The sequence below is a fragment of the Pongo pygmaeus genome, chromosome 17 (genome assembly GCF_028885625.2).
Source record: "Pongo pygmaeus isolate AG05252 chromosome 17, NHGRI_mPonPyg2-v2.0_pri, whole genome shotgun sequence".
Classification (NCBI taxonomy): Eukaryota; Metazoa; Chordata; class Mammalia; order Primates; family Hominidae; genus Pongo; species Pongo pygmaeus.
This window is the reverse complement of record NC_072390.2, coordinates 83,802,354-83,830,148: the sequence shown is the minus strand read 5'-3', so window position 1 is coordinate 83,830,148 and position 27,795 is coordinate 83,802,354. Positions and strand designations below refer to the sequence as shown.

The following is a 27,795-nucleotide window of genomic DNA, read 5'->3' as shown; positions in this document are numbered from 1 at the left end:
TTTCTTTCCCCCACTTTTTAAAAATGTTTGCTTAGCCTCTTTTACTTTTTGTGTTAAGTAAATCATCCTTGTGTTTCCTTCTGTTTAATTGTAGGTATTCTGTTGTGCTTCCCAATTTTTCCTTTTTAAAATTTTAGTTAATTAGGCACACAGATTAATTCATTGGTTGGCTTTTGAAGAATTATGTAAGTTTCTAGAAGAGCTGTTTTTAATGCATCGTTTTCCTCTGTAATGTTGGAGCATCAAGTAACTGTGATGTTGTATTGCTTAACATTTGTTTTGCCTCTTCTAAAATATCTTACTTCCCTGTCCTTTCATTTACCTTTTGACAGGGAAGATAATGAGAATTATAGTACTTTAATTTTCCAAGCTCTTGACCATGAATGTGTAGATTATTTTTCAGAAGGCATAGATACAATGCAGTTATCAAATGCAGAGTAAAATATTTTCATGTAATTTTAATAGAATACAGCCTCTTTTCTTTTGTGTTACTGGTCCTCTGACCAGCCTAATGTCTACCATATTTTACATGAGAGCTACTTCTAAAACTTCTCTGCATTTACTATTTTATATAATATAATTTTATGAAATAATAGATAATGATTAACATTAAATATTAAAACTGTTAAAACAATCCAGGTTTTAATCTTTTTTTTTTTTTTTAAGATTAAAAGGGGACTTGGCATATAATTATAGAGGACCACGAACAAAAGATGATATTATTGAGTTTGCTCACAGAGTATCTGGGTAAGTTATTAGGAAAGGCCTTTACTGGTATGTTATTAATATTTGAAAATTAAATATATTTTAATAGACTGTATTGAACAAACATATTTTAAGTCAATATTGTAAGGACATACCTAGGTAAAATTTATTTGATTATTTACTTATGAGAGAAGATAGGATTATACAGCATATCCAAAGAAATACTTTAAAGAAACAGAGACCGTGGTTTGTATTATATACTTGTTAACCTCACATTTAAGTTCATTTTGTCTATAGAAGAATTTTCCCCAGTGATTTTTTAATACATTTTCCAGATTTTGATTACATGTAGCAACTCTGTGAATCTTAATTTTTATTTTATGATAATTTTGCTTTTGGACTGCCTGGTTCAGAGTTTTCAACAAAGCCTTGGGATATTATTGTATTGAACAGACTTGGGCTTTCATCCATACTCTTTAATACTCGAAAATGTATTTTAGATACAGCTGAAATATTTTGCCTTATTTATCACATACTGCTTTCTGCCAGCTGTGAGGTATTCGTGCATTTTATACTTAGAATGTGACATAGTTAAAACCCAAAGACCTGTTCAAGTTATCCCTATGGTTTTACTGATAAGGAAACAAATTCCTCTGTAAGCATTTTTTGTTGGTTTGAATTTGTCGTTGATTTTTTTAAATCTACATTTTAATGGGATATAAAGAAAGTCGGTGCTAATAATTATTTAACATGATTATGTGAAAGTTCTTGAGAATGTTCATCAAGCTGTGTTAATCTTTATTGGCTTTAAAGTATAGGCACTTATGAGTTTAATGGGATATATTATACTGATAGCTTTAAATAGCTTTAAGGTAGATTAAAATCAAATGAATTTGTTGGTGGCACAATACTGTCTCAAATTATTTGAGGAAATTCAAAGGATCAGGAGTGATCTTTATATATTAAAGTTTGTGGTGCTTACTAATGTAATTTTCACTATATTTTCTCATCGACTGTGTTTCATTTTATTTCCTTTGTGAATAAATAAATTTTGAAATTACTTTATGCTGTATGAGGGGAGTGCTAGTGGGAGGTACTGAATCCTCTCAGGATTTATATTAGTCATTATGTTTGAGAGATTTTTAATGAAGGGATTCTCCTGATGTAATTGGAGATGACTCTATTGTAGATGAAATTTCAGGAGTCAGTTCTGGAGTTGCTTTAATACTTATTACTAAGTATTAAAATAGAGGCTAGGGTAGAGTGATGATGCAATGCCTCATAAAGAATTTTGAAAATATATTTGCCATTCTATGTTCTGTTCTTTTTATAAATGTGATAGAATGAAAATTATATATTACAGTATACACACCATATGTAAAAGACGACTACCTCTTCTTAGTTTTTTAATGATATTTTATAACCGAAGTGCTTCGTAATAATCTATGATGTAATTCATTTCTCAATCTATTTGCTTTGAAAAATGCTTGCGTAACATTTGTTTTCTCTTCATGAGGTTCTTATGCAGTGTTATGACTGTCATTTTCCATTTTATTTTTTCTGAAAATGATTAATGATATGCTTTTTATACTTTTTGGATTTTAACCTCCATAGGGTACTTAAAAAGTATATACCATTTAAATTGACAGAGTAAGATATAAATATTCTTAATGAAGTACTGTATATTCGTGGGATGGAATTCACAGTGTTTTTGTGAATGATCTTTTGAAAGGGAGAAAAAAATAATTCTCTTGGGAATTGTCTTGTTTTAGGCTGAGGATTCTAAATGGACAATACTTCTCTTTTTGCCCATCAAAATACTGGTAATGATGGTACTCTCTGAATGGATGTTTTGACACTTATTTTGAAACTGACAGATTAAATTGTGGGTACTATATTAACCTTTCATAAGTATGTGCAATGGTAGTCATGGACCACAATTTTATTATATTCATGTGGATTTTGTGATACACTTAAAATGCAGTTGATATATATTGAAACTTAATAACTTGAGACATGATTATAGTATAAATAGGAGTAAATTATGTACTTTAGTTTATAATTTGTTTGTTTTTTGTTTTGTTGTGCAACAGGGCTCTAATTCGGCCACTTCCAAGTCAACAAATGTTTGAACATATGCAGAAGAGACACCGTGTATTTTTCGTTTATATAGGTGGAGAATCACCTTTGAAAGTAAGACTTTTTTTTAATCCACAAAAACAGTTGTATTGTAATTTAATTTACTCTATAATCAAGACTTCACTGGAAACACAGAACTTACTCTGCACTTACTAGAAATATTTTCATTCATTCTAAGCATTTCTTATAATAAAAACACTTCCTTGTATACCTTCTGTCATGTTTGCCTATATGAAACAGAAGTGTGTAAAAAGTGAGTAAATGTTGCCTGCCTTAGTATTTTTTCTATTATTAACCTGGTTATTTAAGTCTTGTGTTGCTTTTTCAAATTCTGAGTCTTTGAGACTGCAGACTTTGTGTGTATACACATGTATCTTCCTATAATCATCACCATCATTTTGTCTAATTTATAATTAAATGAATACATACCAATTGAACTTGTGTTGTATTTAATGAACTTTATCTGCAGAAAGGTAAAAACTCTTAATTACGTTGGCCTTTGCCTTGGAAACAATTTTATTTGCTTACATTTCTTCTCTTCACCTAAAGGGGTGTAAGGTAGCAAATTACAGTGATGACTCTTACTACATAAGGTAACTCTCATTGTTTAATGAGGAATGAATTTTGGCGTTTAATATTTTTCAATGACCTTTTTTCTGTTTGTATCTTCATAGGAGAAATACATAGATGCTGCTTCAGAATTGATTGTATATACATACTTCTTTTCTGCCTCAGAAGAAGTGGTTCCTGAGGTAATATTTAAAATTTTATTTTAATGACACAATTTTATTTATTAAATTATTACTTGATTTAATAAATAAAATTGTGATTTTATTGCTTGATTAAATTATTGATTTTAATATCAGATTTATTTACTGCGATATGTGTGGAAAGAGTAAACATGCTGATTCTTTACTACTGGTATTAGATTGCTTTTTATTAATTAACAAATACCATCAGATTCATAGCATTTAGGGATTTACATCAGTGCTTCTTGCTTTTTAAAATAAAAGTAATGATGACAAGTGATACCTCAAACTCCTAAATTGGCTTACAAGTGGTAGATTATTGTGTGTGTGTTTGTGTGTATGTGTGGTGTGTGTGTTGCAGATACAGTCTTTTTTGGGTCCTCAAACTGAGATAGTGGTCCTCAGTAAACAAATTGATAAACAGGATATCGTAAGTGCTATGAAAAAAAAAAGAAAGGCCAGGCACAGTGCCTCATGCCTGTAATCTCAGCACTTTGGGAGGCCTAGACGGGTAGATCACCCGAGGTCAGGAATTCGAGACCAGCTTGGCCAACCTGGTGAAATCCTATCTCTACTAAAAATACAAAAATTAGCCAGGCATGGTGGCACGTGCCTGTAGTCCTAGTTACTCGGGAGGCTGAGACAGGAGAATCACTTGAACCCGGGAGGCGGAGGTTGCAGTGAGACGAGATTGCACCACTGCACTCTAGTCTGGATGACAGAGTGAGACTGTGTCTCAAAAAAATAGTAATAATAATTAAGGCCGGGCCCGGTGGCTTACGCTTGTAATCCCAGCACTTTGGGAGGCCGAGGCGGGCGGATCACAAGGTCAGGAGTTTGAGACCAGCCTGGCCAACATGTTGAAACCCCATCTCTACTAAAAATACAAAAATTAGCTGGGTGTGGTGGTGCATGCCTGTAATCCCAGCTAGTCAGGAGGCTGAGGCAGGAGAATTGCTTGAACCCAGGTGGCAGAGGTTGCAATGAACCGAGATTGTGCCACTGCACTCCAGCCTGGGCGACAGAGTGAGACTCCGTCTCAAATAATAATAATAATAATAAGTTAAAAAAATTAAAAAGCAGTATAATAGTTGGGGCAAATAGGAGTGGGATGGGTGCTGTAGGTTGATTGGTCAAGAAATGTTTGTCTCAGAAGAAAATACTTGAACTGAGACTTTTACATGATATGAAGGAGCCGTGCAAAGATCTGTGGATACAATACGCCAGAAACAAGGAACAGATAACTGAAGTCCAAGACGAGAACACACCTGACATGATACAGGAACAAAACAGTAGGCCAATGTGACCGTAGTGCCTACGGTGCGATGGGAAGTGGGTGGAGGACAGTGTAGGCTGTGTAAGTCGTGGCAGTGCATGTGATGAGGTTGAAGGTGGTGAAGAACACGGACTGATGTTCTTGTTTAAGGAGATTACTCTGTGCTAAGTGCAGAGTGCGTTAGATAGATATGAGTAGATCCACAGCTGTCAACTGAACTTTTGCGGTAATCTAAGAAATTTGGTCTTGATGGTTAGTGAGAGAGTTGGGAAGAAGTGAAAGGATTGTTGTGTTTAGAAGATAGAATTGTCAGAGCTTGCTGATATGGAAGAATAGGGATGAATCAAGGGTGACTCTTAGATGTTTTGGTTTGAACAATTGGGTAGATGGTGGTGGTTTATGAACTTGAGGAATATTAGAAAAGGAAGAGGTTGAAAATATGGAGAGTGAAAAGTGCTTTGAATTATTCATTTTAATTTGATTCAGCATGTCGTATTAGGGATCTAAATATAAGCATCAAATAAGCAGTTGGACATAGGGGTCTAGAGTTAAGTCAAGGCTGTGTAAAGAACTTTCCCTAGACATGGGAAGCAATTTTTTAAGGAAATAAGTAGGCCCAGAACCTGAGGTCAGCAAAGGAAATGAGAAGAAATAGTAAATTAGGAAAAAGAGATGAATTGGAAGCCAAGATGAAGTGTTTTAAAAGGAGTGAACAGTTTGAGAATTTTGCAGAGTGATCAAGAAAATAATGAGAGGAAAATAACCACAATATGTGTCCACTTGGAGGTTGTTGGTGGTTTTCAGAGGAATAATGGGGACAAAAACCTCATTGGTGTTTGAGAGACACTGACGGCAAGTAAGAAAGTGGAGACCACAAGTGTAGACTTCTCTTTAGGAAACTTTTAATGAGTAGGGGACCTTAGGGATTTGGCAGTAACTCAAGGGAAACATGAAAGAAATCAAGGGAGTTTTTCTTTTTTTTTTCTTTTGTATCAATATAAATTATAAAAAAAAAAAGGGAACCATTTTTCTTTTCATAAAGGTAAGTCAAACATTTCATTTCTTTTACATGTTTTAATGTTTAAAGATTTTAAGATTACAGACTTGCCTAAGTAGGTGTTTAATGCTTCCTGCAATATGTATATAGATGTTTATCTTATGTACCCCGCAATGATTTTCAACTCTTGGAAGAACCTCAGTTTCTGGACAACTTAAACCCATTTTGGTTTGCCAAGTATTTTATGCATATGTATTTACTTTTGGAGGGGAAGATAATGTCACGGGATCCTTAGGGTGTCGCTTCACCAGCCAGAAACCTCTGTGGCCGGCGGTGCCTCTGCTTGGGTTTTGCTTGCACCCACTGGGCTTATTCTGCCCACTCAGCCTGGCAGGCTGCTCTTGGCTCATGCTACCGGCCCAGATCCTGTGCCTGCCAAGGACAAGCCAGGCATGGAGCAGCAAGGGGTATGTGAGTGAGCAAGCATGGAATCTGGCCACTGCGCACAGCCAGGCATGCTGGCTGCCATGGGGAAGGCAGCTCCAGGCACCTGCTCCATGTGAGGCTGCGGCTGGACCAGATGTACTGCAAGTGGCTTCCACTGCAAGAACCGGCATCTAGACAAGGGGAATGCAATGGTGCCTGAAAGCTCAGAAACACCAGGAACTGCAGAGCCCTGAAGAGGGTGTTACAGTGTGTCACAGCCCTGACTCGGTGAACCCCAAGGTCTGGGCTCCCAGAAGGGTCACAGCTCTTCTCTCCTTCTTGTCACCTGCAACATGGTGATTGGGGGGTATGATTCAGCCCTGTTTGCGTTACAGCCCCTTCAGTCCCTCCATTCAGTGGGTCCCAACTTTTTGTCCGGCATCCAGGAAGAATGAGGTACATGGACAACTGGAGGATGAGCAAGGTGGAGAGTAGCTTCATTGAGCAACAGAATAGCACTTAGGAGACCCGAGTAGGTAGCTCCTTTCCACAGGCGGGTCATCTGGACAAGTCTGTGTCTCACTTAGTCTGGGGTTTTTACATGCTCAGAATTGAGGAAGTGCATGCTGAATGGTCCATGGGTGGCCACAGTCAGGCCTGGAAAAGGCACGATCCACTTGGCTGAATGGTCATCAGTGAAGTTCTTACTCCAGGCCGTGGACTTCACCCAGAACTAGTAGCCTGGACCCCAGGCTTCAGGCCTTCCCTGGCCTGAAGTTGGGGTTTTACTGGGGACCCACCCCTTCCTGCCTAGGAACCTGTCTGACTCCCGCTGTCATCATCATACCGTCTGTGGCACCCAGGCTGTTCATGCCGAGGAGCCAGCCTCCCTCCCACGCTTGTCAATGTCCAAAGCCTGGAGGAAGCCCAGGCACTGGTGGGAGCTGGCATGTCAGCGCCACCCCAAGCACACACACATTCCCGGCTAAGTTGCGACAACACTCAGGCTCGGCCACAACTTTGCTTCAAAATCAGAGCAGGCGCTGGGAGCAGGGAGAGGCCAGGGAGCAGGAGCAGGCATTTGTGAACCTGCAGGGGTTGGGGGATGGGGGTGGCTGCTTTCTGGGCCCCGGAGAGCTCAGGGATGCCGGGGTCCAGAACCACTCCTGAGCAGCTTCAGCTACACCCGGGAGCATGGGGCTCCCATCCCACGAACTTGGTAGCGGGTAGGACTCTCCTGCTTGTTCCCGGCCCCCACTGGCTCCACAGAGCATGCAGCCCCTGCCGCACCTCCCCTGCTGCAGCTGGCATTCCCTCAGCAGCTGCTCCAGACGGGCTGCCACTGCCATGAGTAAGATGAGAAAAGGAGGCCACACTTGCCATCACAGTCTCCGACAGCGTTCCCAAAAGGTTTTTCTGGAACACCTTAATGTAACATAAAGGATTAAAATGGACTGGAATCTGAACTTCTTATACATTTTTGTCTCCCAAGTCCAGTGAGCCACATTTTTGTATTAGAGATGAGAATTTATGCTAAGCCCTCATCTACAAAGCTTTGCAAGCAGTTGGCACTTGGAGTGCACCAGAGGGTTTGCTGTGTTCTAGGCCCTGGCACCATTTGACACCATCTTAATCCTCATATAACAATGGGGTGTCTTAGGCCAAAATCCCTGGAACCCAGAGGGCCTGGGTGGGCATATATATAGCATCTGTTATATGAGCATATTTAGTGTTTGTGTATTACTTCTATTGTTTTTTTAATTGGGCTTCTCAGCTAGTTTGTTTAGGCATTCTTTATTCCTGAAAATATTAATATTTGTCATCTCTCTTTTTTAGTTTTAAGGATGTATTTGGAAAAGTCTGCTAGGGGAAATAATAGTTACTTCACAATAATATGAGGAGTTTTATTCCCGTAGATGATTCTCAAGTAAGTGCAAAGCCCATAATTTTGTGGTCTTCCCATATTTTGAATAGTAATTTTTTGTCCTTCAGAGCTTCATTAGCTTTACAACGGGTATTTATGAAAACCCCACCCCAGGAGATGCAGTAAGGGGGTACAAGGATGAATTTAGACAGTTTCTGACTTCAGAATACTTACAGATGAACGAAGGAGATTGACATGCAGACTGTAACAGTAATAGAAGATAGTTGAAAAAAACACACGAGAGAGGAAGAGAGCTTCAGAATATGTGAGACTAGATGGCTGCAAGATTTGAGACTGTATCATTTGTGTTCTAGTAAGAACTATTCAGGGATATTGATGAAAGAGGGAGGTGCTGAATGTTGAAAAATACTTCCCAAGCATCTGTGTAGATGAGTTGCCAGGAGCAGGTGAATGGAGCATGCTTGATTAGAGCCTTACCTAAGAGCTCTTGCACTGCCCTTAAAATTCTTATTTTCATACTGCTATATCATTTTTTAATAGTAGTGTAACCAAATAATTCTGTATTATTTTCTCTCCCCTGAGATGTGCCTCCCTCCCTTTTTAATTTTTCCAGGATAACTGTCTTTATTTTTATTTTATTGTTATTTTACTTCATTATCCACTCATTTACTTATTTATTTGTCATTATTTTCAGTATTAACATGCTCATGTAATAATTCTTTGTGGCTTCTTCAAATTATTTGTCTTCTGATATTTGTTTTCTAGTATAATTTTACTCTCAAAATTAAATACAGCTCAGCTATAAGCAGCTGGTACTTTCTGAATGAATCCCTTATTACTACTGTAAGTGGCTTATAAAGCAGTTTACAGTTTCAGCAATGCTCTCAGTTATGGTATCTGACATAACTCTCATAATTGTTCTTTGAGGTAGGCAGTCTCAATGTCTTTATTCCACAGATGAGGAAGCAGACTCCCCTAGGTAAAGTGGCTCATTGTCACACAGCCAATGAGTGGTGGGGAAGGACTTAAACCTGAATAGGCTGGTTGATGTTTAAGTCTGTTATCAGTTAAGAATAATCAACGGTTTTTACTGTAGCAAACGACATTGTACAAGGGGATATATAAAAAGATTCAAATATACTTCTTGGATGAGTTTGGGATTGACTGTACTCTAACTGTTTGTGACATTCTTTTTTGTTATTTTTTGTGTGTTTGAGTTTTCTGGTATCTCAAGACTTTTGAAATTATAGTTACTAATTAGAATTTTTTAGTGATAAAAGTTATTTAAACTTCTGATTTTTTGCAGTATGTGACACCAAAAGAGATGCCAGCTGTGCTTGTTTTCAAAGATGAAACTTACTTTGTTTATGACGGTAAGTTCCAAATCTTTAACTCACATAAAACATTTTAAAATTAAAATGTCTATTATATGACTTAGATATAAAGATTATGTAAATGCTTCTACTGTTTAATGAGAATAACAGTTCTCATTACTTGAATGACTGATGTTTTGGGTTTTTTTTCACCCTTCAACTTTTAGTTGTTATTTTTATTCTGAGCTTTACCTACACAACATTTCTTTTTGTTGTTGTTTGTTATATGCGTTTTTGAGGAATAAATTCTATGTGATTTTTATACATTAAAATGTTCAGAATTAATTTTTTTGAAGTAACGTTTCAGATACAGAAAAGGCTTGAAGAAATAACACGTGTTCAATAGTGTTGAAGCCCCTGTGTATCCCTCCCTAGCGGCATTTCCCCTTAGTTTTTAGAAATAACTGCTTACCTGCTATTCAGCATTTCTTCATTGAAGCATAATACTCGGTCTATTTTTAAAATATTTTAATTGTAATATCAAACATACGTCATAGTAAAGAGAACGGTAAAGCCCTACATACCCATCACCGAAGTTAAACACTTACCAAGATCTTTGCCCATCATGACATTTGCTCCAACTTCAACTTTCAATTTGTTGAAGTACTTTAAAGCAAATTGTAATGGCATTTCATCAGCATGTGCTTTATATTACGCATCTCTTTACAAAATGTAGACTTTTTATTTTTCTGTAAACCACATGCAGCTACAACAACTAACATCATTCCTTGGTGTTTTGAAATACCTACTTTCATGTTTTCCAAACCGTGCTCTGACTCGGGGCAGTGCAGTAAACTCACAGGGGCTACAGGGGATATTTTAAATTTCAAGGGAAGCAGTGAAACTTGACATCTGTAGGACACCACAAAGCCACTCAAAAGCAAAAGTGAATGCAGACTCAGCTGATAGCATTCTTGCTAACATTGTAGAATCTAATTCAATAAAATTTAAAATTCAATTTCTTGTTCTAACTGCATTTCCGTGCTCGGTGGGCTCCTGTGGCTTGTGGTTGGAGGCCAGATAGGGAACACCCGTTCATTCAGAAATATTCTAGAATGTGTTTTTCTTACTGAATTCTATGTGACAGAAAGGAAACTAGGAATAGATGAGAGTTTGAATTGCTGAAATAATTCAAATGAGTAGAAGACTTTTCAATAAAAGGAACAATTTGTTTTATTATAAGCAGCATTTTAATTGTTTTGAGTCATGTTATAAGACTACATTTCTGATTTTTATTGTCTTTAAATAAATGTGAGAGCTGAATTTTATTTGTTTCTATAGATAATAACTATCCACTTATGCTGTCATATAAAAGGTACTATCTACATACTTAACTTCACATTTTCATTTTATTTACAAAGTAATCTGTGAGGTAGGTAATAAGGCAGCTAGATTAATACCCCAGGATTACAAAGGATATAGCTAAGAATGTTAGATAAGGAGATAGACGTGTAATTAAATAAAGCAGGTTTATCATATGCTTATTCAGCCGTCCATTAGTTGGATGTTTATTGAATGTTTGTATTAGACATTGGGCTTATAAAAGAACTTCAGAGAAACTTGTGTATGTGAAAATATGAGAAGGAAAATAATGTATAGTCACCCCTAGTCTATTCGCCTGCTCTTTGCTTGCAGTACTCCTCTTATAATAAGCACTTAATGTACGTGATCTTATATTTGATCATTACAACAATCCCTTAAAATCACTATTCTTACCATTTTACAGATAAAGAAACAAGATTAAAGAGGTTTTTTTTTTCCAGGATAAAATACTTAATCAATGATATCAAAATTCAGTCTTCAAATCTCATATTCTTGTTCCACTATGTGTTTCTTAGCAATTCAGAGAGGCACTTTGTTTCTTCCTTTTAAAAAAAAAAAAAAAAAAACAAAAAACTGATCGTATCTGTTTAAATATAAACAGATACCAGATTTTTGAGCCTGCCTAGGAAAGCATCCCCCTGTTATAAGCTCCATGTTTCAGATACATTCTCCCACACTTAAGGAAGACAGGAATATGATAAGTTTCTATAGGTATTGTAAAGGCCACATTTTTCTAACCTGCAGTAGTATTTAGAACCTGCCTGAAACATTCATACAAAGCAAGGGCTTTACTTTGAATCCTTATTTAAATATTTAATTGTTGCTAATGTTTGGAAGCATTGGAATAGGGACTCAGGAGGATATTTTCTTTCCTACATATGTAATTTCAGCTTTTATTTTAGATTCAGAGTCTACATGTGCAGGTTTGTTACATGGGTGTATTGGATGATGCTGAGATTTGGGGTACAAATGATCCCATCACCCAGGTAATAAGAGTAGTACCCAATAGGTAGTTTTTTAGCCCTTGTCCTCCTCCCCATCTCCCTAGTGTGTGTTATTCCCATCTTTATGTCCATATGTACCCAATGTTTACTGCCCATTTATTAATGAGAACGTGCGGTATTTGGGATAGTTTATTTTCGAATGAAATTCAAATTGATCACTGTATGCAATCTCGTAGAAAATTTGCTTTTAGCATGCAGTGGGCATTGTGGCCCAGTAATCAATTTCTAGTTTTATGTTTATTCTCCTAATTTGTAAATTTAAATCAATAAATTCTTTGAGATTTGCATTGCATCACTTATTTTATGGGTTTGATAACTTGAAAATGTTTTGTTTAGCAATGCAAGAAAAAGCATACCTTTCAAGAGGTCATTAAAATCCAGTCTTCAACCAGATGTATTGGTAGGCTTTTACAGACATTTGCTTTACATCACCTTCTTTTTTATGCAATTGTAATAATTTTGAACAATTACTTCAGAATTATATTTCTAATCAGGATGTAATATTTCTCTTCGATATTATATTTTTTATCTACTTAGCAGAGGAATTATTTTATATTGGAAAAAAGCTAAGGTACTATGATTTTATATGTGTATTTGTGTTAGTTGTACCGTTGAGAAAGAGTTGTAAACTAGGAAGAATATCATAAAGAGAGAAGAGCAAAGAAATTGTAATAAAAATTACCTGTAGTGCCGTGACCCAAGTATAACCATTGATCCAGGGGAACCATTTAGGAATAACTGACTTCATTTTATCATTCTATGAGTTTATCTTTTCATACTTTCTTTTACAAAGTTACAGTTATACTGTTAGGTATTGTATTGTAACCTGTATTGTTTTGTAATCTGTTCAATTATAAGTTTTTTTTGAAAATTTATAAATGATCTTTATCGACATATACCAAAATTTATTTAAGCTGTTTCCAATTTAGGATATTTTGATTATTTCCTTTATTTTTAATTATTTTTATGCTATTTTTAATGATGCTATAATGAAGATTGCTTTGTGCATTAATCCTTCTGTACATTTGATTGTATGCTTGCAATAAATTCCTAAAAATAATATTTATGGAAGTATGATTCTCTGTCAAGCGTTTTATACCTATTATCAGATTAAAGCTATTATAACTATCTTAAATTCATATTTATACTATAATTTGTCAACTTTGTCTTGGTTTTAAGAGTATGAAGATGGTGATCTGTCATCATGGATCAACAGGGAAAGGTTTCAGAATTACCTTGCTATGGATGGCTTTCTCTTGTATGAACTTGGAGACACAGGTAACAAGCATATGTGCAAGTCTCCATTATGTTACATGATTTTTCTTTGATTGATTATTTAAAAATCTTATTTTGTAGGAAATGAATTTAAGCTCTATTTCTCAACTTAATTTTTTATTTTAGATCTGAATGCCAGTTCTTTACGAGAATGTAAACTGATATTACCAGAAGATATACCTTTGTATGTGGGTCAGTGATTAAAGAGATGGTTTACCAATAGAACTGATGGTGACAAGGAAAACAAAAAGCCTGGGTAATAAGAGAGTGAGAAAAATAACCAACTAAGAAGCTGTACTCAGAACTGATTTTGTAATAGGAGTTAAAATATAACTTAGCACAACCTATTTATAAGGCCTGCTTTTACCTGTGAAAGGGAAAAATGTAAGTTAAATTGGCATGGTTTCTTAAAGTTACGCTGTTGGAAATGACAGGCAATACAAACACAAACATGAATACAAAAATGAAAGCTATAAAAAGCTGATTATATGGTCTCAGATGCAAACTATAAAAATTATGAGAAGCTAACTGTAAGTTTTAGGAGAAAGTGTTTTATAAATTTATAGCAAATTAGAAATGAGAAACATTGGTTATTGGTGCCACATTTGTTTCCATTAATAGCTTTATGATAAGTGGGATGGACGTATAGCTTTTGAGTAAAACAATGAGAACATTTTATTCAAGACTCATTTTTTTTTTAATGTAAGTAATAGGCATAGGGTTTCCTATTCACAATCGCCTACTCTTTAATTAATAAAAATTAGAGACATTCTTACATGTTCTCCTGTTTGTAATGTTTTGGGGGATATTTCTGTTCCTGAGCTTGCTTTTAATGTTCTGTGTCTAGTGATATTTCTGCCTTTGCTTATCTTTACAGAAGGAGCTGTGTATTAGCTCATTATTGGAAGTTGCCGGGGACAGTGTCAAAGACTGTGGTTTTACTTTATGATTCTTTTTTTTTTTTTTTTTTTTTTGAGATGGAGTCTCTCTCTGTCGCCAGGCTGGAGTGCAGTGACGTGGTCTCAGCTCACTGCAACCTCCACCTCCCTGGTTCAAGCAGTTCTCCTGCCTCAGCCTCCCAAGTAGCTGGGAATCAGCGTGCACCACCACATCCAGCAAATTTTTGTATTCTTAGTAGAGACGGAGTTTCACCATATTGGCCAGGATGGGCTCGATCTCCTGACCTCGTGATCTGCACGCCTTGGCCTCCTAAAGTACTGGGATTACAGGCGTGAGCCACCGTGCCCAGACTTTTTGATTCTTTCAGAGTCATATGAAAGGAAAAGGGGGAAATGTAGGAATATAGTAGTTTTGCTTCGTATAGTAATCATAGGAGATAGCATGACCTTGAGGTGATTAAAACAGGTGGCTTTGGCTCAACCGAACACATCTTTTCCCAGATGAATTTGGAAACAGAAGTATGCTGTGGCAGTGTTCTTTTATGTGTCTGACATAATTGCCCCTGTTAGGCATCAGCTGTGGTCGTGCCCCTGCACTTCACCCCTACCTGTCCCCTTATGCTAGCACCATAGCAGCCTCCTGATGCTGTGCGGCTTCAGACACCTCGTGTCTTTCTCAGAAGTTCTAACTCTTGCCTACATCTTCAGCGTCATTTCACTCTAGCTCTCCCCACGCTCTTCCTTCTCGAGCCACACTAACCTTTTAGTTTCTTTTATTGTTATTACTATTATTTTATCATTTTTACCCAAGTTTGCTTGATAACCAGTTTCTTGAAAAGGCTATGCCAATTGCATCAAAGCACGTTTTTACATACTTTTTTCTTTGCTTGGAAATACGCAGTTAATTCATATTCATCCATCAAACTCAGACCAAATACTGCTTCCTTAGGAAAATCTTCACTGACCTCATCAAACTACATTAATTTATGCTGTAATTTTTTTATAGCAGCATATTCTTATTTTTAATGGGACATTGGATGAAAATGTCTACAAGTTCTATTGTGTTGTGCTTTCACAAGCACAGAGCGTTGTCTGTGTTTGCTCATCACCATGTCCTCGGAACCAGCCCGGTGTGTGGTACATTATTTGACACTCAATAATTGTTGAATTAATAAATGTGAGAAACTGTGTCTGTGTTTCTCAGAACCCTGTTGGTCTATGGGAGAATGCTCTGCATGTTGTAGACATTTTGAAAAAAACTCACGAACCATTTGAAAATTAAAGAACCATATAATACAAAAAAAGAATAGCAAATGAGATATTTCAAGAAGGTAGATGTCATTGTGAACTGTTTTCATCAGAGAGTTAGAAGACTGAAGATTGTGTAGAATTTAGACAGGTGTTTAAGCAGTATGGAATTAGAAGCAGCATTAAAATGCAGGGATAATACTAAAAGATTATGGATTTAATCCTACATGTATGTACCTGCTCTGAGCCAGGTTTATCCCCATATTTCTGTGCATCTAATCTTAGACTTAACTCTCCCAGTAACTCTATGAAATATATATTAGTTTTTGGAAATAAGTTGAAGTTTACTGAGGCACTTTCCTGTTCCCTGCGGCTTGGTATGGTGCCTAGAACATGATAGACACTGCTGGATAGCAGTGTTTGGTTTTCTGATTCTAACACCACTCTTCTGGTTATTACATCATGCTGGCTTCCTAGAAGATATCAGGATACATATGCTTTATGTTGTATTTAGGATTGAGTAAATGTGAGTCAGTTTAATTCTGCATATTATAACTGGCAAGTACTGAACCAGGATACCAAAGTCAACGGCCACGTAAAAATCATTTTCTTATTCTTCTAGACCATTGTTTTAGAGCTACAGTAATTCTTAGCAAACTTGTTTTTAATCAGCTTATTTCCTATGCTTTTAGCCTTTGAAAAAATAGTTATCTTTGTCAGTTTGTAGGGTGTAAGGAAAAAATACAATTCAAGCTTGTAAGTTGGTATAAAAAATATTATTTAAGTGTATAAATTATTACATATTTACTCTTATTTATATTTTGGGGTGGGACATGGAAGGGAATTTGTCACCTGGAGTTGACTAATTCACTGATTCATTCTACAAACATATACCATAATGTGTTGATTTAGTTTGATATAACGTATAGGGTGATTGGAATTAAATTCTAGAAATACTTTACTAATTTCCTACTCAGAACTAAAGTGATAATTGAACAGTTTGTGTAATAAGGGCGATTGAATTCAGATGTGTCATTCTTTATTTCAGGAAAGCTTGTGGCTCTTGCAGTTATTGATGAGAAAAATACATCAGTTGAACATACCAGGTATAATGCCTTGATACAGTTTTAAGCTTCAGATGTTCATTTCAGACTACATGGCTTTAGATAGATTTGATATAATGTCTTACTTTTCCTGCAGCAATTAGATGTAAGACAGCAGATACTATCATTGAAAAATTATATTTTTCAAGTGCAGAGATGAACTATTCATATGTTTGTTCTTCTACAGATTGAAGTCAATTATTCAGGAAGTTGCAAGAGATTACAGAGACCTCTTCCATAGGTAGGTGCTTATATTCTGAGAGATTCCTTTATTTTTGTTTAATACCATTTTGTAATTTAGTAAAGCAAACTTAGTAGTATTCATGCTTTTAGAGGTGAATCAAAGAAATGAAGTTAAATAACAGTAATCCTCGCTTATCCACAGGAGATACATTCCAAGACCCCCAGTGGATGACTGAAACTTTTCATAGAATGGAATGCTGCATATACTATAATTTTGTCTGTACCTACATACTTATGATAAAGTTTAATTTATACATTAGGTATAGTAAGAGATCAACAACAGTAATTAATAATAAAATAGAACAATTATAACAATACACTATAATAAAAATTATGTATATGTTTATTTCTGGAATTTTTCATTTAATATTTTCAGACCATGGTTGACCATGGGGAGCTGAAACCACAGAAAGTGAATCTATGGATAAGGGGGGACTACTGTATAGCACATTGCATTTTAGCATGAATTGTCTGGATCTTGAAATTCATTGATGGTATGTCCTGCAAGTTAAAAAAAGAAACACTTTGATCTATAATTTGTATCATACCTGCTTCTTGATAGGATTTGAGATGCAATTTATGTAAATAAAATATGCACATGTACTTATAATTGGACATAAATGACCGATCAGAAGTCAGAGATAGGCAGATAATTATTCTAACAGAAACTCAAAAGAATAACTGAATAAAAAATGGCATCAGAAATACATATATTTTTACTTTATGCTGAATCATTGTTGCTATCATAAAAAAAAGTCAATATAAATGTATTTTATTATTGAATTATTATTTCTTTCCTATTCTGAATCTTCTAATGATGGATCATTGTGTAGTTTTCTTACATAGTATGTAGCGTCTTCTGATTAGTCCTTTTTTTAGAGAAAGTAGGTAGTTTTTCTTAAACGTATTTCAGGTAGAATAGCTTATATTTCCCTGAATTTTAAATATGCATAAACCAAGTAGAAATATCTTAGAATTTCCTTTACTCGTGTATTTGTATCTCAGAAGCCAGTAGAATTTACACTCTTAGCAGTATTTATTGTGTATGATTTACATGTGAAATGTTTACAATTTCTGGGCTTACTGAGGCCTAAATTTAAGTTCATTGTTTTATTTACTTTTTTGATATTTAATGAGCTTTCTCTCTTTCTCTCCCCACCCCCTCTCCTTTTATTTATTTATTTATTTTTGATTGTTGGTGGTTAGGGATTTTCAGTTTGGCCATATGGATGGAAATGACTACATAAATACCTTGCTGATGGAGTAAGTAAAGTGCTGAATGATTTTGCTATCAAATCTATTAATTTTTAAATTTGTTTCTGAGATACAGGTAGAAGGATTAAATAGCTGAAAAATAGCAAACAGTTGACATATTCAGATGCAGATATTCTCCCATTAAATATTTTACTTTAGTTTTCAAATTCTGTATTTGGAACTTACTGACTTTAATATTGGTCTGTAGTAAAAAAAAAAAAAATTATCTCCTGATTTAATGTTTTCCAGTATTTTGAAAAGCCATGATTCCAAAACGTGTAAATTTCATAGCTTCTGCTTAGTACATACCTTGAGAAGTTCAGTTTTAAAGGGCAATATAACTATTAAATAGATATGTTTAGCATTCAAAAACTAATTGTTCTAGAATTGAATAGACTAACTTTGTAAAAAAATATTCAATTTTAAAATTTTTATCTGTTTAAAATTATATAAAGACTATTTTACATAGAAAATGTTTAGCATTCAAAAATGAATTGTTCTAGAATTTATTTGAGTAGACTAAATTTGTAGGAAAATATGCAGTTTTAAAATAATTTTTATCTAAAATTATGATGTAAAGATTTAATTTGCCACTTCACAAGACTCATATTAGAAAACATTTACCAAACTCTGTACTGAATTAATAAATTTGAAACAAGAAGCCACTCTATTCAGTGAACATTTAGTGAGTATTTACTGTATGTTGTACACTATATTAGACACTGTTGATGGAAAAATGAATAGAGTCCCTGTCTTTAAATGCTTATAGTCCACTGGATAAGACCACAGATGTTAATTACAGAACTGTATGAAAAGATCTATGTAGGACAGGGCTCGGATAGAGATACTTTCCCATCCTCGCCTCCCCCACCCCCCCACCTGCACCCAGTGCTCGCTAAAGTGGAAGGGCTCAGGAAACATTTTCTGGAAGAGGCAATAATTAAGAAAAGGTCTAAAGAGTGAGAAGTTAGCTGAATGAAGAACACAGGGATAGTATTTCAGGCAGAACATAATAGCAAGTATGACAGGTAGTAGGAAAACTGGGCTTAGGAGAGTGCTAGAGAAATAAGCTAGCCTCTAAATGAAGATAGGGAGATCTCACTAGAGACACACTAACTCTTAGCCGCATTGAGGGCCCAGTGGAAGTTCAACAACATGATGTTGTGCTTTGGTTTTCTCTAGCTTTGCTTAGTATCATAGATGTAGCAAATGCCTTCATTCGTTATTGCAATATATTAGGTTATTTTGGTGTCTTCTATTTTCTAAGTAAGAACACTGAGCGAGGAAGGGAGTGACCTTAACAAATCTGAAGTAACATTCATCATTTTCAGCTAAAGTCCTGAAATGTAGCATCACCTTACTTCATTTATTATCCGTCTCATTTCAGTAAGAACTTAAGAGGATTTGCCAAAGATTGAAGTACCAGATGTAGGATATAATGAAGAATCAAGAGAAAGAAAAAGTATCTATACAATTATTAAAGGGACTGTTGACCCTTGAACAACATAAGTTTGAATTGTGCAGATCCACCCATAGGGATTTTTTTAATACATACATTATAAAATTTTTTTGAGATTTTTGATAATTTGAAAAGACTTAAAGATAAATTGCATATCCTAGAAATATCAAAAACATTAAAAAGGTATGTCATGAATGCATAAAATACACGTAAATACTAGGTCTATTTGATCATTTTCTACCATAAAATATGCACAAATTTATTAAATAGCTTCTATAATTATAGCTACTGAGATATAAATGAATATCAGAATACTTGTTATTGCTGTGTTTAATGTATATTTTGATTTGTTTTTATATTTTCAGTGAATTGACAGTCCCAACTGTAGTTGTACTGAATACTTCAAACCAACAATATTTCTTGCTAGATAGACAGATTAAAAATGTTGAAGACATGGTCCAGTTTATTAATAACATTTTGGATGGCACAGTAGAAGTAAGTTGTTCACTTCTGTTTCAAAGAGATGATGGACAGGGGGTAGAGGAGAAACTAGTTCATTTCTTTACTTCTGATTCTGAAAAGAATAGTTGACCATCACCCGGAGTAGAGGGCTGGACCTCCATACATTGCTTCTGTCCAACTATAGGCAGAGTAGAGTTACATTCTCCCAGATACAGAAGGTTCTTCTATGGCAGAGGTTGCTAAAAGATGGAAATGTCCTTTTAGGGGTTATATGGAGGGTATTTTTGGTTGTCATGGTGATGGGGAGGTGCTGTTGGCTAAGGTTGAGGCTTAGGGATGCTATGAGGTCTGCATTGTGTGGGGTAATCTTAATAAGTGAACTTGCCTGTCTCTTAGTATGTTTCTAGGTCCAAAAGTACAATTTGATTAAGTTGTTAGGATTGGTTTTCTAAGAAAATCTGCAAATAAGATGACAATTTCTCAAGAAATGAGAAAATTTATTGAGAGTAAAAGCCCCCGTGGAGAGTTCTAGACTTAATCCTATAAAATATTTCTCAGAAATAAGTGAATAGTCTTAATTTTCTATTTTTTTCCTATAAATTTTAACTGCAGTGTTTTTCAAACTGTGAATTGCAACCTATATTAGAAAGTCATGACACCACTGCAAGTCACAATCAGGTTGTGACCAGCATACATCTTAATTCGATAGACTAGAATAAAATTTAAAAGAAAGCGCCTTCATTGCTTTTGTGAAATATAATTACTAATTTTTGAGAGTTGTTTCAGTTTTACACAAAGTTTATTTAAAATTTGCTCACAGAGTAACAAAGATAACTATTTTCGGTCAAGGTGAAGAAGTTTGAAAAACAATCAAATAGTTAAGAATATTTTTGAAAATAATTTATTGAAATGAAACTCACCTATATAAATATAAATCAGCCTTCTATTTTTAAGTTAGTGGAATGCAACTCAGACCATTTAACAACAGATTTTATTGTCTCATAGAGCTTGGAAATTTAAAAAAATGAGCCAGATTGCAGGTATGGCCGACTACAGGATTTGATTGATTTTCATCAGGAATTTTTCACTCTCGTGCCTTCAGCACTTTCATCCTCAGGGAGCCTCTCCCTGCACAGTAGCAAAGGTATCCTGCAGCAGCTCTGGTTTTGCGGTCCCAGCTAAACTTAAAAGCGGGTTAGGCTGTACTCAGGGGTGGGTCAGCTATAGCCAAGCTATGTGGGTTATGAATAGAGGAGGAAGAATTTTTTAGAGTAGAATCAGGGTGAATTAACACAAGCAGGCAGGAGGAATACTGGACATGACACAGACAAAAAACAACACAGTAAATGTTTACCACATGGCCTTTTCAGGTGATTATGTAATATTTTGGAGTCAACCATTTGGCCTGCAATTGTAAGGTTATGTAACACCAAATAAATGAAGTAATAGTACTTAAATAATTTATTTTTCTTTTCCTTTTTTGAAGGCCCAAGGAGGTGATAGCATTTTGCAGAGATTGAAAAGAATAGTATTTGATGCCAAATCTACTATTGTGGTAAGTTGTGACAGTTTATGTCATTGACAATGAAGAAGATATAGGTTCTTTATGTCTAGCTGTGTTAGAAATCTGAATTTGAAAAGATAAGGTAAAAATATGTCTTTTTAATTTGCAGAATATGACTAGTCAGTATTTAAGAAAATATATTCATCAGGTGGAAATTGTTTCTAATTGTTTATATGATTGATGAGTAAAACTAAAATTCAGAATCAATTAACTTGATAGTATAATTTAAAAGATTTTATTTCTGTAATCTGCCATGTAAAGTTTTTACTTAGTAATTTCTATGCTTTGTTGAAAGTGCAGATAATATGAAATTTTTAGTTCCATTATGTGCTGTCTTCTGTAAATTGGACATTTTTGTTAAAGAAAATGATGTGTGCTGGGAAGTCACTTTTTATTTTGCAGGAGTCAAAATTTTAGATCTTAAAATTTTAAACATCCCTATTAATTCTGTACTTTTCCCTAGTTGGTAAATAATTAAGATCATTTACAGATGTTTTTCCTTCTTCCCTTTTTCTCTCTTTGCTTTTTTTTTCTTTTATTCTTGTTATAGAACACTTTAAATGTGGAATTAAAATGTGATGGATCAAATCCTTTCTAACACTGTTTACTTTCATTTGTTTGTCCCAGTGTTTATTCACAGTTGTTATATGTAAGTAGAATATCAACAGTGGTAGATGAATTGACATGTCTGCCCCTAATTACCCGTATCTCTTGTTTTTATAATTATGCTTTCTAAATATATTTCCTTGACTTTCTTCACTGTCACCTCTCACCTGATTATTTCTGCTATTCTAATTTCCTCTTCCTTTCACTCTATCAAACTAATGCTCACTCTATCAAACTAATTAGATCTGTTGTTGTATTTCCCCTGGATTTCTTTGAAGCATCCTTTCCTTGAGATTCTCCTTTCCGTGCTGCTGTGAGTATCACTACTCCCCTGCTCCTGCCCCATCTCTCCAGTCAGTGTTTTTCAGCATCCCTTTCCTCCCTTTCCCCTTTGCAGTCCTTGGATCTGAACCTTCTTGCTTGAAACTCTTACGAAATTGTTCTCCGTCTCCCAGCTTTAACTGTCAGTCAACTTGACAACAGAGGAATTCCTAAATTTGTTTGAGCCCTGAACGTAGTTCCTGTTGTCCTTCTTGAGCTGTTACATGGGCATTTTCATTCATTGTGGCCCAAAGCAATCATAAAAGTATAGCTAACATTTATTGGTTAGAAGTAAATTCTGGGAATCTTTGTTTTTTTCCTTGCATAGTATTGTTCAGTTTGCTTTATTTTCCTGTTGCCACGAGCGTGGATTAGGTCCTCATCACATTCTGTCTAGCTGCTGCTCTTCCACCTGGTTTCCATACTTCCCCTAGCCCAGTCTCCAATCTATGTTGTATTCCACTACACAATTAGTATGACGAAAATAATCGATTTTGACCACTTTCCTTCCCTTTTCCAGGGGTGTACATCAGAATACTCTGTCCATCTAAAGTATTTTCCTCGTTGGTTTTTGAATATTAGCTTTTGCTAGTGCAAATTGCCTGGTGCTCACTTGTCCCATATCCTGCCTCCTTCTCACTCATCCTTAAATTCATGCCTAAAACACACCTTTATTCTGTGAAACTTTCTTTTATTATCTCAATCCAAAGTGATCTTTTTCTTCTCTGAACTTGTCTGTGTTCTCAAGAGTTATTGCAAGTCATGCAGTATATTCTAGTTGAAAACCCTATTCATTAAAATTACTTTTACTTTTCTGGGAGCTATGAAGACAGTATGTAAATTGAGGGAAATTAGTAAGTCAATGAAGTTTTACTACTAACCAGATAAGTAAAAAATATTAAAAATGTCATGTGAAAAGAATACGTGTGTACCTTCTTTTGTGGTAAATAACCCAGCCTTCTCCATAAGCAGATTCCTGTAGTTCAGGAAACAACTCTAAAGCTGCTGGGCGCACATAGTAAGCATCTTAAAGAGACCTTTGTGGTTAATGTGAGAAAAATCAGTGTCTTTAGGAAAGGCTATGGAATAGTTGATGCCTTTTTCTGTTGCTAATAGCTGGTTCTACACACACATGCTTATGTATGTGCGTATAGAAATTATATCTCTTAACAGTGTCTTTAACATGGTAGTTACTGCTGAAATAATTGACTTTGATTCATTGGAACTAAAAACAAGTTGAATAGCAACAAGAGAAATCTGTAGTGGTTTCAAGTTCATTTCATGCTTTGTATATCAGAATTACATATGAAGGGAACTGAGTTTTAATTCTCTTTCCACAGTCTATATTCAAGAGCTCACCACTGATGGGCTGCTTTCTCTTTGGCCTGCCACTGGGTGTCATCAGTATCATGTGTTATGGAATCTACACAGCTGACACAGATGGAGGTTATATAGAAGAACGATATGAAGTGTCTAAAAGTGAAAATGAAAACCAAGAACAGATAGAAGAGAGCAAAGAACAGCAGGAGCCCAGCAGTGGAGGATCTGTAGTGCCTACAGTGCAGGAACCCAAGGATGTATTAGAAAAGAAAAAAGACTGAGACTTGCTGACTATAAAATATTTGATAGGACTTCAAATTATTAAAGAGTCTATTTATTGAGTTTAGACATTTAATCATGATCTTTACAGAAAAGAACATGTTATTCGTATTTTGCTGATATCAACTGCATGGATTAAAGTAGTCCCTCCATACATGGGGAAGTGTTTGGAGCAAAGAGATGAACAGTTTTTCTGAAACAAACACAGAGCACTCCATCAAAATTTACCTGATCTTTGTGATTAGAACAGAACAATTCTATTTGCATGTTTCTCTATCTGAATATTCTGTGACAAAAAGTTAAGATTCTTGGGCAGAATATTTAAATTGGTCAGTCAGGTAGAAGATACATGTGTGATATAGAAAAATAATGCCTCCCTTGCTGCCATCCGTTTCCCTCATATATTTTGGACAAGATTTATACGGACAAAATTAAGTCTTTAAAATGTAGGCACTTTAAGGAGAACTAATAACTTTTTCCATGTGTCAAATTAAGATTATGAGGTTAAAAATAATGTGGTTTATATAGCATAGTGGTTTTATTTTGTTAGTTATTTTTAAAGGAGAAGAAATGTTACTTTTTAACTTTATACTCAGTTGCATTGTCATAAAATTTTCTTATATGCCTAGATAATGGGGAAAAAAAGTCTTGTGATTGACTTTCGCAAAATGAACAGGATATACTGAGAGTAGAGGTTTCAACTCATTCCTTGGAATACTCTTAGCAGGTATTTCATCAGTCATTGTAGGTTGGGAAGAGTCTCTATTAATCCTACTCTGCTTTAGCCAGAACAGCCTAGTATTTTATTTCTAGTTTATATATTGAGATTTCTTCTAACGTTTCCTTTGATAAAAATCTTTTGCTTTTTGAAAAGTAGTATGTATCATATTTTTATGTTTATAGTGTGTAAACTTTATGGTAACTTATACTCTAGAATATGTATGTTTGTACCTACAGGCACACAAAGTTTATTGACACATCTATTATGTAATGCTGTAGACCTGTCTGTGTCTGTTTCATAAGGAGTAATGAGTGACATTAGCATGTCCAGTGACAAGTCACATCCAGTGTAAAAAAAAGAGATCAGCCAGTTACCTTCTCCATTTTCTTAGTTCTGTCACCCATTTCATCAAGTGGCCTCTCATCTTCTATAAACTAATACAGGAATTCTATCCAAAGCAATGTCTAAAAGCCCCTTTTTTTTTTAAAGTAATGGTTTGGTATGTTTATTGTAGATAAATTATTTTTGAGTCCTTCATTTTAGCTAAGTTTAGAATTTATATTAGGCAACTATGATTTGAGTGGTTATTCACTGAGTAATTTTCCACTATAAAGAATTTTATTGAACATTTATTAAAAAATATGTAATGCATGGTCAAAAAATATGTAATTCATGGTCTCAACACTGAAGTTGTTTAGGGATTTAGTCATCAAGGACAGCCTTCTGTTGTTTCTAATGCCATACTAATCAAGACTGTATGGACACTTGTATCTTAAGTACTAAGGAATTACTAGTAACTGTTTTATCCATGTACTGTTTTAGTATTTAATAATTAAATACCTATTCTTAGTGTTTGACACTCCATATTTCTTTTTTTTTGGAAATGAAACAAATATGCAGTCCAAAATTCAGGAACTACTAGAGTGAAATGATATTAAGTGGAAACCAGAGATAAATGCTGTTAATTTAACAAGTAGATTCTTCTCCAAAGAATAATGAGTGATTCTTGGGAAGATAAATGTTAATGTTCCCAATAGTCAAGCTTGTTTTGCAGTAGTGAAAAGCTTAGATGAGTACGGATGCCTCATTTGAAACTCAGCCTAGTAAGGAAGTGAAAACTTAGCAGTCAGTGACATGGGGAAACAGTTATAGAAAATGTCATTGAATTTTTTCATATTTATAGTTAGTCATTTACGTATTTTTGTCTTGTTGATCATTACCTGTAAATGAAAGACCTTAATAGGAAAAAAAGAGTAAAGCTCAGTGTGAATGCAAACATACAGTGATCTTCCTTTATATTCTGTGATGTTCTTTATAAATGAATGCCTCAGTTCTCTGCTACCCTTTTCACAGCTTTGTACTGTTTGACTTATATTCTATTTGTGCTTTTAAAGTGTGTCTGTTGGGAAAACAAAATGTGTAGGTGGTTTGTAAGTGAATAATTTTTATTTCTTTTTGTATTAAAATTTTGCTTTTTTCTCTACTTTTGGAGATGTTAATTTACATTGTCAGACTATTCACAAATCAGATTTTAAAATTTGTTTGCTTGTATGCATTTCCCTTCAATGTGATATCAGATATTACTATGAATGTTAGTTTCATTCCGTGAAAAATTACTTCCATATAAAGACAGATCTCTTAATAAGTGAATCTAGTGGAAGAACATAGGTATCATTCTAATTCCATGATGAATTTTGTCATGATTCTATATGAATAATGGGGTCCTTCAGGAAGTTGGAATTTTTGCCTTCTCTTTTAATTGCAGTGAAATTCTCTTTATAACTTCTAAAATTCAGAATTCTAGATCCTTGCTTTTGCAGAATTCGGTGCTCAGACAATATTTAAGGACATTTCAGGGAGACAAAGTGCATGTTTTTATCGAGTACCCTGTGCACCACATTATATCTGGCAATTCTTTTTGTTTCATTATGTGCATCAATATTTTTCTCAGCTACTATTACTTGAAACTTGTTTAACATGTATTAGACCTAGAATTTTCATTTTCTTTCTCACATAGTTGCTTCCTGGTATCTGATTTAGAAATAACATTAAAATGCCAAATATCTGGGGGATTGAAGGAAGGGTCTATATGAGTAGGTAAATTGGCAGTATTGTTTTTGTTTAGTGGATATTGTTAGTGACTTTTTTTGTGTATTTTGCTTTGGGACCTTTTTATTTTGGTGTTGCAAAAAGTGACAGATATTTTCATCATTGCTTCATACGACATGGAATTAGGACAGGGAAAAATCATTCAACACTCCTTATGCATTAAATGATCAAATAAACCAGTGTGGGATATTAAGACTATCAATTGGTGGGATTAGGCTTGACATTTTATTTTTATAAATATATATTTTTTCTGAATGTGTCTGAGTCCAAGAGTGGGCAAAAAATAATTTTCTACTTTGGACTAATCTATAGAGGTTTTTGAAAGTCTGCATTACTAACTTGTTGAATTCATGATATTCTGCCTATGGCACAAATTGTAAACCTTTTGTTTTTCTAAAATAAAGTAATTGAAAACCTGCAATTGTTTCTTATTTTTACTGTGTATCCTGGTTGTTTGCAATATGAATAGTTCTGTGTACAAAAACAACAGCTGCGACCATATCTTCCAGAAAGTGTTTACTTTTATTAAAATTATAAATTGTAATTATAGAAATATAGAATTTTAGAGATGAGAGAGATCAGATTGCAGTCTAATTCTACTATATTACAAATAAAGAACCTGAGGTTCATAGGTTTGATATAGTTTGTATTTGACAAACCTGATAATTGTACAGTATTTTTTCCAAAAGCATATCTGATAGTTTATTTTGAGAAGAATCAATCCTTAAGTCAACTGCTAAATTATCTTTGACACCACACAACCACAATTAAAACCTCAAGTTTTTAAAAATTTTGTTTTAAATAGCATCAGGTATATTAGGAAAAAAAGGCTTTATACAAATGTTAATTTTAAAAATAATTTCTTTTATATATATTAACAAGGACATATCTTTTAACGAGAGTGACTGGCACAGGAATAACAGCCCAAACCATGAACCCACAAACCTGTGAATTTGCAGACTGGCTGGTTAGGATGGGCCTCTTCTGATAGGAGTAACCAAGCACAGCACGTTCCGCTGTTTATAAATTTCACAAGAGTGTGATGGAGGTTCTCG

General features: G+C 34.7%; 1 protein-coding gene across 3 annotated transcripts in view; it reads left to right on the top strand.

The window, feature by feature from the left end:
* TMX3 (thioredoxin related transmembrane protein 3) overlaps positions 1-27,161 on the top strand; it is a 41,028-nt gene extending 13,867 nt beyond the window's left edge. Inside the window, exons 6-16 of one of the 3 annotated variants that reach the window (XM_054460443.2) lie at positions 667-747; positions 2,799-2,898; positions 3,519-3,596; positions 9,484-9,550; positions 13,057-13,155; positions 16,348-16,405; positions 16,590-16,643; positions 17,852-17,908; positions 19,724-19,853; positions 21,307-21,375; positions 23,652-27,161. In XM_054460443.2, the coding sequence (XP_054316418.2) occupies positions 667-747; positions 2,799-2,898; positions 3,519-3,596; positions 9,484-9,550; positions 13,057-13,155; positions 16,348-16,405; positions 16,590-16,643; positions 17,852-17,908; positions 19,724-19,853; positions 21,307-21,375; positions 23,652-23,912 (1,054 nt within the window). In that variant the 3' untranslated portion in view covers positions 23,913-27,161. Of the gene's footprint in view, positions 1-666; positions 748-2,798; positions 2,899-3,518; positions 3,597-8,128; positions 9,395-9,483; positions 9,551-13,056; positions 13,156-16,347; positions 16,406-16,589; positions 16,644-17,021; positions 17,140-17,851; positions 17,909-19,723; positions 19,854-21,306; positions 21,376-23,651 lie in introns of those variants that run through there. The other 2 variants (XR_010124195.1, XM_063653817.1) reach the window with 2 other exon arrangements.
* Positions 27,162-27,795: the final 634 nt, after the last annotated feature.